Below are 14,651 nucleotides of genomic sequence, written 5' to 3'. Positions count from 1 at the left end.
TTGAAGATTATGTTAGACAGGTCCCCTGCAAGTCTTGAGAAGTTAACTCTTATGCCCATTCAGGTCTCTTCTTTAGAGCTTTGCAGACAAATAAATACAAGGGATGACGATATGTAGGTATCGATAATAATAATATCAGCCAATGTTGGTCATTTTTTTAACATATCGGTATCGGCCGATGTGTAAAAGTGGAACGATATATTTACTCATTGGCTGCCAGCCATTTTCAGAGCATCTTGAACGATCTTTCAAGACCCAAAAAATAATTGTTTTCTATGACTATGTAAACACTAAAACTACCTAATAAGAGTGGACCCTCCTCATTTATGTCTCTTCCTGTTTTCGTTAAAAAAAAAAACAAAAAAAAACAGACAAATCAACTTTTTGATTGCGTTCACCCTGGGCGCTCATCCTTTGATCCTCCCCATTGTCGTCTTTTTACGATCGCGCCACTCTTTCTCTCTGAACTACTTCAACACATCATCTGTGTTGAGATTTTTTAAATAGTTTTTTGTTTTTTGTTTTGTTTTTTTGCTTTGTTTTTTTCACCAATATTGATATTGGTAAATGTCTGTTATCAGCCATGATAGCAACATTAATATTGGATATCGGTATTGGTCAAAGTTTTAATATCAGTGCTTCCCTAGTATTTACTAAATTAGCATGCTAAATGAAAATTAACATTTTGCACAAAGTTCATCCATATGATGCTAATAGGAACTAACTTTCTGGTTCAGTGTTAAAGAGCTGAAGGAAAAAGTATAAGAATGTTTTGACGTGAAACATGTGCCAGTGTACTAACATGGTTAAGGTTCTAACAGGGTTTTGACCGATTGCAGTCAAGTATTAAAAGCCAAGTGATAAAGATGAAATATTTTATTTTAAAACAAGTCACAGTGACCTGTTCCAAAACATAATAAATGCTTTTAACACAGACCATAAAGTAAACTTTGATAAGTCTTTTTTCTGGCACTTTAAACAATTCCAGGTATATTCATATTCGTATTCATAGAAATAAATTAAAACAGGCTATAGGAAAGATTTCACATACCTGCATTATGCAGCACTGTTTGAGACTCCCATTGTATAAATTGTGCTTTGTGTGCACAGATTTCAGGGCACAGAGGGTGAGGCGATGCAGTTCTATGAAGTACAGTAAATATCATCCTACTTTCATGCAAAGCAGCTCTCGTGCTTTTGAAGCAAGACTGAGGTAGTGTTTTAATCTGCTGCCCTGTTTTAGCTTCCTCCCTCTCTTACTTTCCCTGAATTTTCTCTGGTTTTATTCCAAGGAATTGGTTTTTATTTTGCAGGTGTTCACCATTTTCAATTTCAAGTGGATTTTGCAGTCTCTTTGTTGAAGATAAATCCGCTGCGGTTTTTGATGTGATGAAAAAGAGCTCCTCAAATCCACTTTGCAGTGAATAACAGGGCTCAACAGAGTGATGGTTCAGGCGCAGATCATCATCACTCAGTGGAGCTGATTGAACACATCTCCCTAAGCGGAGGACTTACTGCATAGTTCCATGTTACATCTCAAACTCAGCTGTACGTTATCAAAGTTCAGGATGGGAAATATGTATTTAGCTCATGCACAACGACTGAGGAACAGCAAGACAGAGGGCACACGGTGGATGATGGACCAACATGTGGTAATTAGAGGATAAGGCAAACAGCCGAAGGGGGAGCCAAAGGCCAGGTTCACAGCCTGTCAGTGTGAGGGCTTTTGGTGTTTCGTGGTGTATCCTCAGGGCTCATGGAGTGAAGGAGGAAGTCATACGCAAGTTCAGTGAGCAACAGGGAGGTGTAACTCTGCGTCAGGTCTTTTTCCTCTTGTTAGTTTGTTTGTGTGTTTATTCACATGAAACTGTAGTATGCTTTGTGTTTCTTTTGATTCCACTCATCTTTCTTGGACAACTACGGACTGCTTGTTGCTCTCACAACCAACAAGTGGATGGACTTTAACTTTGAAAACTTTCACAAACAAGAAGGGAGAAACTGTTTCCCCCTCTTGGTTCTCAGTTTGTGTTTGGAAGGTGAAATGATTCTAGTTTCACTGATCACATTCACCCAGTGTTTTGACTTCCTCTTTAGATCAACATGATCAAAGGATGTTTGCTCTTAGGAGTTTTAAAGGGCAAAAATACAACCTGTGGAAAACTCCTACCAAGGGAAAAGTGGATATAACACCTTAAAGACGTTTCACAACTTTGAACATTTGCTGTCAGAGAGTTTGTGCGGAGGTGTGTGAAGAAGAACAAAACAGTTCTTCAGACATCATGGTTAATAAATGAAGCACAGCTTGACTTTGAAAGAATGGTCTTTATTGGTGGAGTTTAACACAAACAGTTGGTTTAAACTGAAAAAAAAATTGACAGCTATATCACACATGGCATAAGTTTGCTTAAAATCACTGTTAATGCAGTGTTAGGTTCAGAGTTGGGTAAATAACAACAAGTAACGAATGTTACAAGTAGTTAAATGACTTTTGTTAGGAATGAGTAGTGTAACGGCACTACTCCTCCTTGATTAGTAGTTAAACTAGAGTTACAAATGAAACGCCACGATCGTTACTTTTACAATGACTGCAAATAGAGCAACCAAAATATTACTATTTAAGCTGAGTTCTTTTTATTACCACCCGTAGATTGAACGGTGGCCATACGAGCAACTACTCGCTATCTCTTCCGGGTCAGGGCTGATGGAACTGTCACAGTAAAATTGGTTGCCTTATATAAATCTGTGCCCCACTGACAACACTGCACTCCCTCCCACTGTAAATGCCCCTTTTAAAGAATAATTTCGGTTTATACAGCTTTTACATTGTTTATAGAATGAAGTAGAACAAAATACTCACCCAGAAGGCTTTCCTGATCCAAGCAGTGCTTCGGGAGATATTTAGATCCAAAATTGTGCAGCGGACATCCGTATAATGGGATCCATCGGGGCATAGACAGCGCCTCTCCTAAAACTGCATTCATCGTCCAAAAACTCGTGTTTTTCACCAATATTCCATCATAGTCCGCTCCAAGTAAGTGCTCTGTTGCAGTCTGTGTCACTCCAGACAGCGCAGTGTGACTGCAATGACCTCTGAACTGACGAAGACTTTGTTTGCGTTTGTCCCTCAAAGTAAGGAGTCAGCTCTCCAGAAAGTACTGCACATGCGCAGTACTCTCTGGAGAGCTGACTTTTTTTGTAAAAAAGACGGAAGCACAGCTCAAGTGTTATTGAATGTACAGGCTGTGATTACTGATTTTTTTTTAGTATTTATATATTTTTTTAAATCTTATGACTACTGCTTAAGAGTGAAATCAACGTGTTAATCTTTTGCATCATCTTAAACCTAAAACATAATGTCTTTTTTGTGTGTGTGTGTGCGTGTACACAGACATCCATCCATCCACACATACTGTTTGCCGGGAGTCATGTGAGAGGAAAGAGGTGGGAGGGAGGGAGATCTTGATGAGAAGATGAGAACATATTTGTTTTTGTCAGATAGCTGGAGGAAGAATTCAGTCGATGTTAATGAGAGGCAATTAGTTTTGATTAAAAATGAGATTGCTCCCCTACATGCAATGCAGCTATCGCAAAACAAAATAATGATTAATTTCTGTTGTTATAGGACATTATTGTCAACAGGAAAAAAGTACCCAAGCTGCAAGGATAGAATTGCTCTGAGGCCGGAGAGGAGGAAAAATATTCATTTAGGGACTGGGCTGGGTGTTCCTCTGGAGCGCCACATAATAAAGTGTGTGGGTGCTTTTCTGCGTGTGTGTACAAATACAAGTGTGCTTGTGCAGGATATGTAGACAAAATGTGTTTGTGTGGGAGGTTTTTGCATATATTCATCTCTTTTTGTCATCGTTCTGTGTACAATTTAAACCCTGGTTACTTTTCTTCTCAGCTGAATGTTTTTTTCATTTTTTAAGCCACATTTAAAATTAACACTGGAAGATGCCAAAAACTTTCTTCTTTTTCGATCCAAGATATTACTGTTATCACTTGTTGTGGATTTGTGTGTGTACTCAAGGCTCTGTGTGATAACCTGGTTTTTGTTTTGTGTCTGTGCTCGCCTCCCCCAGCGTCCATTGTAATTGGGAAATGGTGGTGTGAGATGGAGCCGTGTCTGGAGGGAGAAGAGTGTAAGACTCTGCCTGACAACTCTGGATGGATGTGCTCCTCTGGGAACAAAATCAAGACCACAAGAGTGAGATTCTGCACACACAGACACACACACACACACACACACACACTCTAAAGCACGACTGCATCTACCTGCATGTTCACAGTCACCCTTGCAATGAACAAATTCACACCTACAGGTACGAAACATGCATTTTCCTGTTCTTTACAAACTGTGTGTGCATATTTAACCAGCATACACTCACTTACATATCAATACATGTTTACCAGAACTGCCACACCACTTTAGTACGGCTCAGGTACAAAACATTGGGCAAATGTAGGATTCTGTTAGACCTGATTTTTGGGACCTGAATGAAGGAAATCACTAAATATCAAAGAGGCTGTGTTTGAATTAATTAGATAAATACAAAAGCAAAGCCTTCTTTGAGTTTTATGTGAAAGTTTGCCGTTTGGAATAAATTTGTATTAGTTAAAATTACATATGTTGGTAAAAATCATTGTGCACAAAGTCAAACTTTATAGTTCCAAGACGCAGAGCTGTATAACAAGTTGGTTTTGTTCAGTGAAAGCAGCCTATCTAAGAGCTCAGTGAAGTAAAGAACAAACATAAAAGCGGCAGTAAACAAACAGGTGGGCTCTGCCTCAGGCCACACACCTCTCAGAGATAAAGTTAACGGCCACTCTGTTTCTCTCTGCCTGTCGGCTCTGTAAACTGACTCCGAATGCTGCATGCAAAAATAATGAAGCGAGTTAAGTCTTCAAAGAAGCAGTCCGGCACTCTGTGACAGGTTGATCACCCGATTTGTATTCATTTAATTGACTCGCCCCCCCACCTGCTTGCGATCAGCAAACCCCGTCTCCTCTTAGTGCGCTGTGACAATGACTCTGAATAAGAGCCGAGACTAATGTGGCGGCAGGGAGAGAGGAAACAGCCAGTGAAGGTTAGATCACACGGGGCTTTCCAAGGTTGTTCTGCAGATTATATGCCAGCAAATAGACATAAAGCTTTCACTGGGTCCCTTCACAGCCTCCACAGGCCCAAATATTTCAGAGAGAAGTTGATGGAATGGGGTTTTTTCCTCCTGTCAAGGTAAGGTGGAGAACTTGGTTCACCCTAAAGAATGCATCTCTAATTTTCAATCAGTCCTTTGCACCATTTGAAATAAATTTTCCAGTGATTCTGTTTAACTTTAAACAGTTTGTTTGTTAAATCTTTTGAAATACATGAAAAGACTGTTTATATCAACACACAAATAAAGAAAGAACATTAATGCATATCTTTGAGAATGATGACTTTGGTTTAACATCAAAGTCTTAAGAGAAAAGGGCCAAAAGCTCAGGCCTGAAGCTGCTTGTCTACCCAATACACACGTGTCCTTTTCTCTTGACCCTCTCTTTGCAGAACACCCAGCCATACTCCCCTTTTTAGCTTCCGGAAGCAAAATGCAGAGGATGCGTCAACAGAAATTGAGCTGCATTCTTGCTTCTGTAAAGGTTAGTCTTTTTCTCAAGCTCTTATTTGTTTCTGTTTTCCCGTCTCTTGCTCTCTCACACACATCACTGTAATGCACTTGAGTGTTGGCCAGTGGGAGTGGGACCAACTTATGTTCAATGACTTCTCATTAACCCAAATACTCGGCGCAAAATAATCAAGTGTGTGTTTACATGCTGTGCATGATTAGGCAGGCGTGACACAAATACAGAGCGCACCGCCACCCACTGTAAATATTTATCAACCAGCACAGGCAGCGCACGCATAAATGAAAAGTAAGTTGCAGCGTTTTCTGCACAAACAGAGGCACATGTATCACTAAAATACATTAGTCAGCATGGTGAAGTGTGTATCCTGTAGCTGCTCACTCAGAGTACTGTAGAGGCACACACAAAGAGCCAGGTCCCCCTCCTCAGCAGGGCCCTGTTTCTCTGTGAACAGAGTGTAATGGCAGGATCAGTCCCCCTTCCTTTCATTGCCTCCTTTGTTCCATGTCCTGATTTTGCTATCAGCCTCTGTGTGGGTTTGATTACAGTGCCTTACACCGTTCTGCCAATCCCATTAGTCACTAATCTGTGGCATGCTACTTGCTCCTCTGCGTGTGTGTGTGTGTGTGTTTCCTAGTAATGTATGAATGCACATTTGATGTGTTTGATATGTCCCTGTTTGTGTGTGTATGTGTGCACACTCACCCCCGGGCAGGCCTCTCCCCGTTCCCCTCCTTATCAGAGGCCACTTGATATCCTGATCCCCCTCTGAGGGTCTTGTTGAAGCAGCTATCAGTGAACAGCACAGCCCACAGGCTACATGAAAGGCCTTTCATCCTGCACTCTGCTCCCTTTTTTTAATCAACATTCCTCATTCACCTCCCTCTCAGGCCAAATTGCCTCATTTGTATTTGTTCTGACATAAGCCAGCAAGCCCACAACACAGCGCTGTTTCTTTGGTTTGTTTGTTTGAGTCTTTTTCAAATTGTCCGCCATTCTTTGTCAGCGGCAGTTTTTCATTTTGCTCTGAAATGTGTCAGTGACGCACAATGAGGCAGGCACACACCTGTTGTTCAGGCCCACACAGACTTCATCCACATCCTTCATAAAAATTGGCATAAAAACTAAGAAGCTAAGCAAAGCCAGTGCCTGACACTCCTGTTTTCTTCTTTTCTTTCTTTATGTCTTTCAGAGAGCGAGCCCTTCATTGCCTGTTCTGTAGCAGCAGACAAGGCAGGCCCTTTTGTTTGGGGAAGTCACAGTGGGAGCGAGGCTGGGGAGCATCTTCCAAAACACTTGCCTACCATAGATTTGCATTACCTACTCACTAAATCTGTTTATTTTGGTTCCCTGCAAACAATTATACACCTTTAGGGACCTAGTCAGAGAGACAGAAGCTGTGATGGAAACACATCTTGTTCCTCTGCACTGCTTTTATAAGAGTAAAAGAGTTACTTTTACACAAAAACATCGCTGACAGTTTTCTGTACTCAAAATGAACTTGTTATTAAAAACAGAAATGCCAACATGTGTGATCCAAGCATCAGTGGGCATTCGAGGAAATGAATTGGCTCTTTTAACTGCATCATTGACATCAGTGTACAAAAGTTGTTTCAGCTCCACAGGGCCACTATTAAGTATAATATTGTTCATGAGTGACAATAGTGAGTGCCAAGCGTCAAACTCAAGTGGATATCCAGTTTTTTACATCTCCAACTTGTCCGACATGATTTGCCTGCTGTTCCGAGACTCATGTGTCCCTCATAAAAAGAGCTGAAGGGCACTCATTCAGGCAAAATACCACACCGTGAAAGGATGTAGCCCATCTGTGAGACAGTTTCAGAGCAAAAGTGACCTGCCAGCAGATTCATCACCTTCTAATTTGTCAAATCTGGAAACTGAGCTCTGCATTTAATCAGAATGAACTCTGAGGGGCCACTCTACATACAGTTCAGCTTCATCTACAAATCATCTCTTCCACCTCCTGCCTCACACTTCTCCCCCTCTGCACTCCTGTGTAATATCATGAGGACGAAAATAAAATCCCAGTCAAAGTTATACTGTGTGCTATTTGCAGTAATGAGTACGTTTTTTTTACAGATGCAGCTCAAGTCGTAAAAATGGGAAGCTTTTTGTCCTTATGACGTTTTTACTCAGGTTTGAGGTGGAGGAGTGCAATTCAAGCGCTACTGATTAATTTATACTCATTTTCTTTGCCTTTTCCATTGTCAATGTCACATTAAATGGTTCTTGGTGTATTTTCTTGTCTGGAGTCTTCTGTTTTTCAATGGTGCTCTTTAGTTTCTGTTTGAAGAGGTTTCTCAGCTGGCATGATTGATTTGTTCAGCACTAGACGAGAAAAAAGGGGATAGGCTAGGGCTGTGTTTGCTCTGCATCCTTTTTTTTTGCCAAGGCAATTGTCCTTGGCTCCTTTTACTAACTGAAGTCTGAGCAAATTGCAATTTAATGCAGCCTGCAAATTAGGATGCAGACTGCCTAGTTGCCAGCAAAGATGGGATAGGCAGGAAATCCTTGAGCAATCCACTGCTACCTTCTGCACTGTTCATTTGAAGAGACAGAGGACAAAACAGAACAGAGGACACCTTTAGTCTCACACACACACACATACACACATATGGATGTAGGCTGAAATGACAGAATTTGCATACAACCATTCTTTTCAGCTAACAAACCTCTGGTGGATTGTTTCTGAGACAGAAAGTGAGCTGTAATGTCCAACCTGTAGCTGCCTTCGCTGGCAGAGGTCATTTTCTACTTCAACATATGTGTCGACATACAACAGATAATACAGATGCAAATGCGGGACAGATGAGCCCTGAGGATTACCGTGTGTAAGGATCGGGGACCTCACTGACAGACAGAAAGCCTCTGTGATATTAAATGTAAGACTTTGAAGCTAGTTATTGCACACAGAGGAGCAGCAACTGCGCAGTGACCTATCAGGCATGATGAAGTTACTGAGTGTCTCCTTAAAAAGGAGCTTCTGGAAACTGTTTGATGTCTGTCTTGGCAAGTAAATTAGCCTTTACAAAAACACATATTCTAAAAAAAAAATTCTAATGAACTCCCACTTATTTCCAGTGACTTCAAAGTCCCCTTATCCCAGATACCTAAAAAGAGTGAAGAAGTGACCAACACATTCCTGTTAAGTCCTAAAAATCCTGTCAGTGCATAATTTTAACAGCATCCAATTATTAATTTAACCCCCATATGTAAATATAAAAACAAAATATCTGGTTTAGTATTGAGGCTCAAATTTCACAATTCCATTATGACTTTGACATTTTACCCATTTTGTAGTAGCTAGCATCTTTTGAGACAATTTGGTAGCTACTTTTCATTTTTAGCATGAACAGCTGAAAAACAGGAAAGACATTAAAAGTATTTACTGAGCACTGGAAAAATATTAAAACTTTGGGTTAAATAAAAAGTTTATTTTTCATTAAAACATTGCTCTGTTTTTAAACTAGATCAGAGTTTAATCAGTATTTCACACCCATGAGTATTGATTATCTACGGTGCTCCATAGAGTACAGGAGCTGTGTAAATTAATATCCCTGCTTCATTCTCTTAATCTGGCTACTATCCTCCAGATGTAGGATACTAAAACTAAGTTAATTTCAACATTGATCACCAAAGGTGTGAAAATTTAACTTATTATTTTCCCAGTAAGTCAATAGTTAGTCAATAACCATCTTGCATAATAAAAGGATGAAAAGAAATTGATTTCACCCACTTAATTCCCATCTACTCTCCTGCAGGGTAAAGGAGCCATTCCAAAAAAAAAAAAGAAAAAAAAAACTATCCCTCTGTTTATGTTGTTTGTATCAAATTGAAGAAAGTGCAGACAGTCTTTGTTTGCATAAAAACAAAATCAATTATTTCTGTTTGACCTTTACATCAAAGTCTTCAAACTCCTTTGAAAAGATTTGAGGAAGATGAAAGTCCTCCTTCTTTGAAGCTCCTGTGAAGAACCTTCAAGTCATGTTGAATTTGGTGCATCCTCTGGATAAAACAGGCCCGATATTGTCCTGTACATGGAGACACAGAAACTCTTGGCACAATCGTTTAATGTCCAACAAACTGTAGACAAAGGTTGAAGAAGTAAAAAATGCATTGTGTAAGGCACGATGATGCATGAGGCTGAAACCTTCAGGGGTTACGGGCATAAATAAACCCTACATCAAAACAATCAGTCGTCTTTATTGTGGTCTTGTTTGATTTTGTAGATCACATAAAGACATCAGCGTTAATACGAGTCTGTTTCATCACCAGCAAAAAGCTTCTCCACAGAAACTTGACAGATAAAATAAGCCCATAAGATTGTAAACATCATCGATGAGGGTGAAAGCATCACGTTACAAAGCCAGGATTCTGATCTCATAACAGAACTGTGCTATTTTATATTACAGTGACATTAATTTTTGACCTTTTTTCAATTTAAACTAATTTTCCTGATTTCCCTGACTTTGAATGTTCTACAGAGTGTATTCTCAAAATATTAAACAACATACAATAAGTGGGTACAGATGCACACAGATCTATAGGCAGAGAGTAGTTATTAAAAGCAATTGGCTTGCTTGCTCACATGTCCAACACATTGGACTTCTGAGACTCCCAATGAGCTGCAGCTCACTGAGTGCCAACAGCACCCTTCACAATCAAATCCACACACCTGGGTACCACCTGCCAGGCCTGCTGGAAATGTCATGGCTCTGTTTCTCAGTTGAACAGGATTATGGGATTTCTAATTGGCCCCACAGTGTACAGGGGTACTTCAGATGTCTTCACTGTACAATCTAAGAGCAGTGAAATAACTGGAAAATAGGATGAAAGTGAGCCAGAAAAACACTGTGGAAAACATTTGCATGCTTTTGCTGCATAGACGGTCAAAAGAGGACAAGTAACTCTGTTGCCTTAGCAGCTGCAGACATCGTGCAAACAGTTATTGAGCTTTAGGTTGAGCAGGATGCTGAAAAGCAGGATATTCAATAGCAGTCTCAAGGTTGCAAGATGTACTATTGAAATGCAGCCAGGCCAGCAAAAAGAGTCCCTGAACCAGAGTCAAAGTGAGACAACTCAGGCTCCACAGTGGGTGTGATCTTTTACAGCAGCGCCAAAGTCATTTTATAGACTTTGAGGGAAATCTTTCTCTGTGATTGGCTAGCTCTGTATATGTTGCAAATGAGGGTTTGGGGGTCTGAAATAAAGTTCAAACTGTGCCAGACTGTCAATTTGAGAAGCAGACATACACAGCATGGAAACACACCAGGGGTTTTTTGATACCAGAAGCGCTCTTAATATATCTCAGAATGCCTATAAATGCCAAACACACCCCCATTTTCTGCATAGTTTTGACTCATATAAGCCGTCTGTTTTTAGTAGCAGCAGGCACCAAGAGGTGAGACGGGGCTCCACAAAGCCCCTGCAGTTCAAAAGCTTGCTCTTGTTTTTGAAAACATGCAAACGGAGCAATTCCTCTGGGTGTAATCCTTGCACACTTGTAAGCTTTTGTTCCGTCTAAGTGTATGTGTGTTTCTCTCCTCTCCTCTTCCTCCTCTGTGTTGCAGATTCATCCCAGGACCTAACAGAGAGCTCCCATTGCAGGGCTGCGTGCCAGGCTTTGCCCCTCATCTCCCCTTTCTCTTGCCTCCGAACGGACTAAAAACTATTACATCCACGGCAACCGACTGGATTACCTGGGACCACAGAAAGGATATCCACCCAGATAAAAACAGCTTTGCTCGTGTGGTGCCAAGGATTTGAAACCAGACTAATCCCTTGTTTGATCAATGAGCCCCATGTTGGTGACTCTCCTCTTCCTCACAGCTGTGGCCAGTTTCAGACCTACTGTGTTACTCTCCCCCTGCGCGCCCTTAGAACTGATGCAGCTTTGCAGGGGGTTATTCAGAGGTGGTTAAAACATTATTTGACAGACGTGCACCCTGCCTGAAGGTAAACCGATCAAGGAGCTTATGTAGGCATGGACATGAGCACAGAAATGAGGGCACATTGAAGGAAATAACCTGATATCCTTTCTATTTCTGTGTGGAAAGCATTTATATATGACTCACTTCCCCAGCAGGATGGCCTCGCTGTAACCACACAGAGGAGGAGTGGTGAAAGAACACTGGATTTACAGCGACTGAAGCCACAAGCAACCTTTAACGCGTTGATTCAAGTCTTTTTGGTCTCACCTTCATCCATCATAACAGACATTTTACCTTATTTGAGGGCATGCCCAGTGTAAATTGCACACTTGTTTTCTTTCAATGTAAAATAGTTGTGTATATATACATATATAAATACATGACATATAAGAAGGCAGTTCCAATGAGCTGAAAAATATATTTAAGACTCTTTATGGTGGATTATTGATCAGTCACTGAAAATATGTATCCAGAGGCTGTTGTCCCAGTTTGGTGTGTGTAGAGCTGCTCTGAGGTTAGCGCTTGCATTGGAAAAAGCCACGACAGAGTCATAACAGTGAGCACTGGTCCCTTTCGTTTCTCCGTTGTGTCCTTGGTTAAGCCAGAAAGTGCTTGTAGTTTCTGTGAAAAAGAGGAAAAACACTGTACAGAACTGCCTCACAAGAGAAAAACAGCACTAACAGCAACCCCTGAGCTTTCCACTCGGATACATTAGGGACAAAGAACAGCGGCAGAAAAACTTGGAGCATAATCGGACAGTCATGGGCGACTGCTTGACTGTGTTTCTTCTGTAGATCTCCCTCTCACAGTGCAGGGAGAGATGATTTATTTGAGATGACAGTGAGAAAGTATTAGTCACAATGGAGAAACATACAGTTATCCCCCAGTAGATAAAAGAACATTACAGGACAGCCTTATGAGAAATAAAAAATGGTTTTCTATACTGATATGCTGTCTCCCTTTCCTTCTAACCGTAACTGATATTTTGAAAAATGTTCCTATTATGACAATTCGATATGTTGTAATGTGTGGGTGAGAGATCTTGTCAGAGTTTCATTTATAAGATATGTTAACATTGTGAACTGAGTTTTTGCTTGAGTAAACAAGCAATCAACATCGGCATGAGGCAATGTGAGAATGACTTACGGGCTGACAAACAGGCGCACACACGGTAAACACACAAACAAATCGGTGATGCTTCATTTATACAATTCCCTTGGTGGCAGAGAGGATTTATCAGAACAGCACATTCAATTCATTCATGCAATTAGAATAAAGATTTCCAATATCGTACCAGGCAAAATTCCAGATGATTTTCAATATCAACCTCTTCTCTCGGCTGATATGAGATTCGTTTCTTCTCCCAGAGGATTCACTAGTGTACATTTATCATTTAAGAATTTGGCTGGTTTCATGGAGCCCTGCGCCTCGCTGAGCAGTCACAGAAGGTATGAAAAAGACAGACGCATCAATCTCCCCGTGGTCTTGCCAGATTCATGAAGGAATATGCAAAAACAGAGGAAGCAAGAGTGTGTTTTTTCCTCCTCAATGAGTCGTTCACTTCTTTGTTTTCTCATATCTAATAGGATTCACTGTCCTGCAGTCTTATTGAGCTTGTGTGAAAGAAAATGAGTCAGGGAATGAGTTTGTGTGTACGTGTAAAAGCGTCTCTGGGTGCTTTTTTTTTGTTGTTGCCGTAAATGAGTTCATGTGAGTGTATGTGTGGATTTGTCTGTTTTACCATGCCTCTGTGGGTATTTTTAGAGAGTACCCACAGTCTGTGAGACAGGCATCCCACAACGACACACTGTGAAGATTATCCTCAAATTCAGTGCTCTTGTAGGAAATCAAGGGATTTCTCCCTCCCTACTTATGCCAGTTCTAAGTGGATTTCTGCTTAAAAGGTGCTTGGGGATCAGAAACGGAAGAGGTGCTTTTTCTTATTCTCTTTTATGCACTCTTTAGCTCTATCCAGAAATGATGGACTCATGCTGTGGAGGGAGGTCCTGCTCCATTTTAGGCAGAGCAGAAAGGAACACAGCATGAATAGATAACAGAGGCCGGGTCCTCCTCCCTCTCCACGGCGCTGTGCAATCTCCAAAGAGAGACATCCATCAAGTCCTGCCGACCTCCCTCCGAGACACCGAGACAGCCGTGTCCACAACACGCTGGATGGCTAATCAACGGCTGACAGCAAGGACAACCTTTTTACACAGTCAGGATGTGTGCAGAAGACACCAGACTGGTGATGTTTGTGAAACTTGTATGAATAACTTCCAAGGGTATCTCAAGTAAAACCCAAACTTTGCCGTGCATAAAAGGTAAATACTTGTCTGCATTTGGGAGCTTTGAATAAGATCTTGATTCCTACCTCTCTCTGCTCGCTTCCCATGTTTGCACTTCATCATGTTCATATTCTTTGATCTTTTTGCAGACAACCTGTGATTAGTGGAAAGGGCAAACTCCTTATCTATAGAGACTTTGTGGTCTCTAATGACAGTTATTATAGGCATGAGTCACATCCATATCGACATCCACATACCTGGACATCTAAGAGCATAAATTAAACTACAACTTCATCTTTAAGATTACTCCACACTACAGCCATAGTTGTTACTACCAGGGGCCTATTTACCTGGAAAGTAATTATATCAGAAAAGTGTGATGTGAGAGTTAATATTTCTTCACAGTATTCAAAAACTAGCAGAAATGCCTTGAGTCAAATTTAAAGGCAGGGTCTGCAGGACTTTCCGTTATTTGTTAGTAAACACAACTTTCAAAGTGGCTTCTCCTCCTTGGCTCAGTGCCAGCGGCAGCGCACACCCTGAAAACACACTCACTAGCCCAGCCACCTGTAACATCACATTTTAACATGGGAGAGACTCGAGAGCTGTGCACCTGACTTCACATGTTAGCACAAGCTAATCACTTTGTTATTTGACACACACCTGGCTAGCAGGAAGCCAACTTTTGTCACTCTTCGTCTTTATGCTGCTCTCTAAGAGCCTAAGGCGAGGGAAAGTGGAGCTAAGCTTCATCCTCATTTAGGAAAAAGCTTTATCTGTTTGGCTTATT

The 14,651-nt window shown here is 41.0% G+C and overlaps 1 protein-coding gene across 5 annotated transcripts in view; it reads left to right on the top strand.

The window, feature by feature from the left end:
* Positions 1-12,571, top strand: part of tafa1b (TAFA chemokine like family member 1b) — a 133,361-nt gene extending 120,790 nt beyond the window's left edge. Inside the window, exons 4-6 of one of the 5 annotated variants that reach the window (XR_012598441.1) lie at positions 4,083-4,207; positions 5,174-5,640; positions 11,217-12,571. Coding sequence is in view for 1 of the 5 variants with exons in the window: in XM_074674722.1 (XP_074530823.1) it covers positions 4,083-4,207; positions 11,217-11,234 (143 nt within the window). In the remaining 4 variants the exon portion in view is untranslated. Of the gene's footprint in view, positions 1-4,082; positions 4,208-5,173; positions 5,641-6,817; positions 7,899-11,216 lie in introns of those variants that run through there. The other 4 variants (XR_012598443.1, XR_012598442.1, XR_012598444.1 and 1 more) reach the window with 4 other exon arrangements.
* Positions 12,572-14,651: the final 2,080 nt, after the last annotated feature.

The sequence above is a fragment of the Halichoeres trimaculatus genome, unplaced genomic scaffold (assembly GCF_033239565.1).
Source record: "Halichoeres trimaculatus isolate MK-OKI-2021-1 unplaced genomic scaffold, fHalTri1.1 fHalTri1_scaffold_1, whole genome shotgun sequence".
Taxonomy (NCBI): domain Eukaryota; kingdom Metazoa; phylum Chordata; class Actinopteri; order Labriformes; family Labridae; genus Halichoeres; species Halichoeres trimaculatus.
Note: the sequence above shows the minus strand (reverse complement) of the source record. Positions and strands in the feature narration are given on the sequence as shown.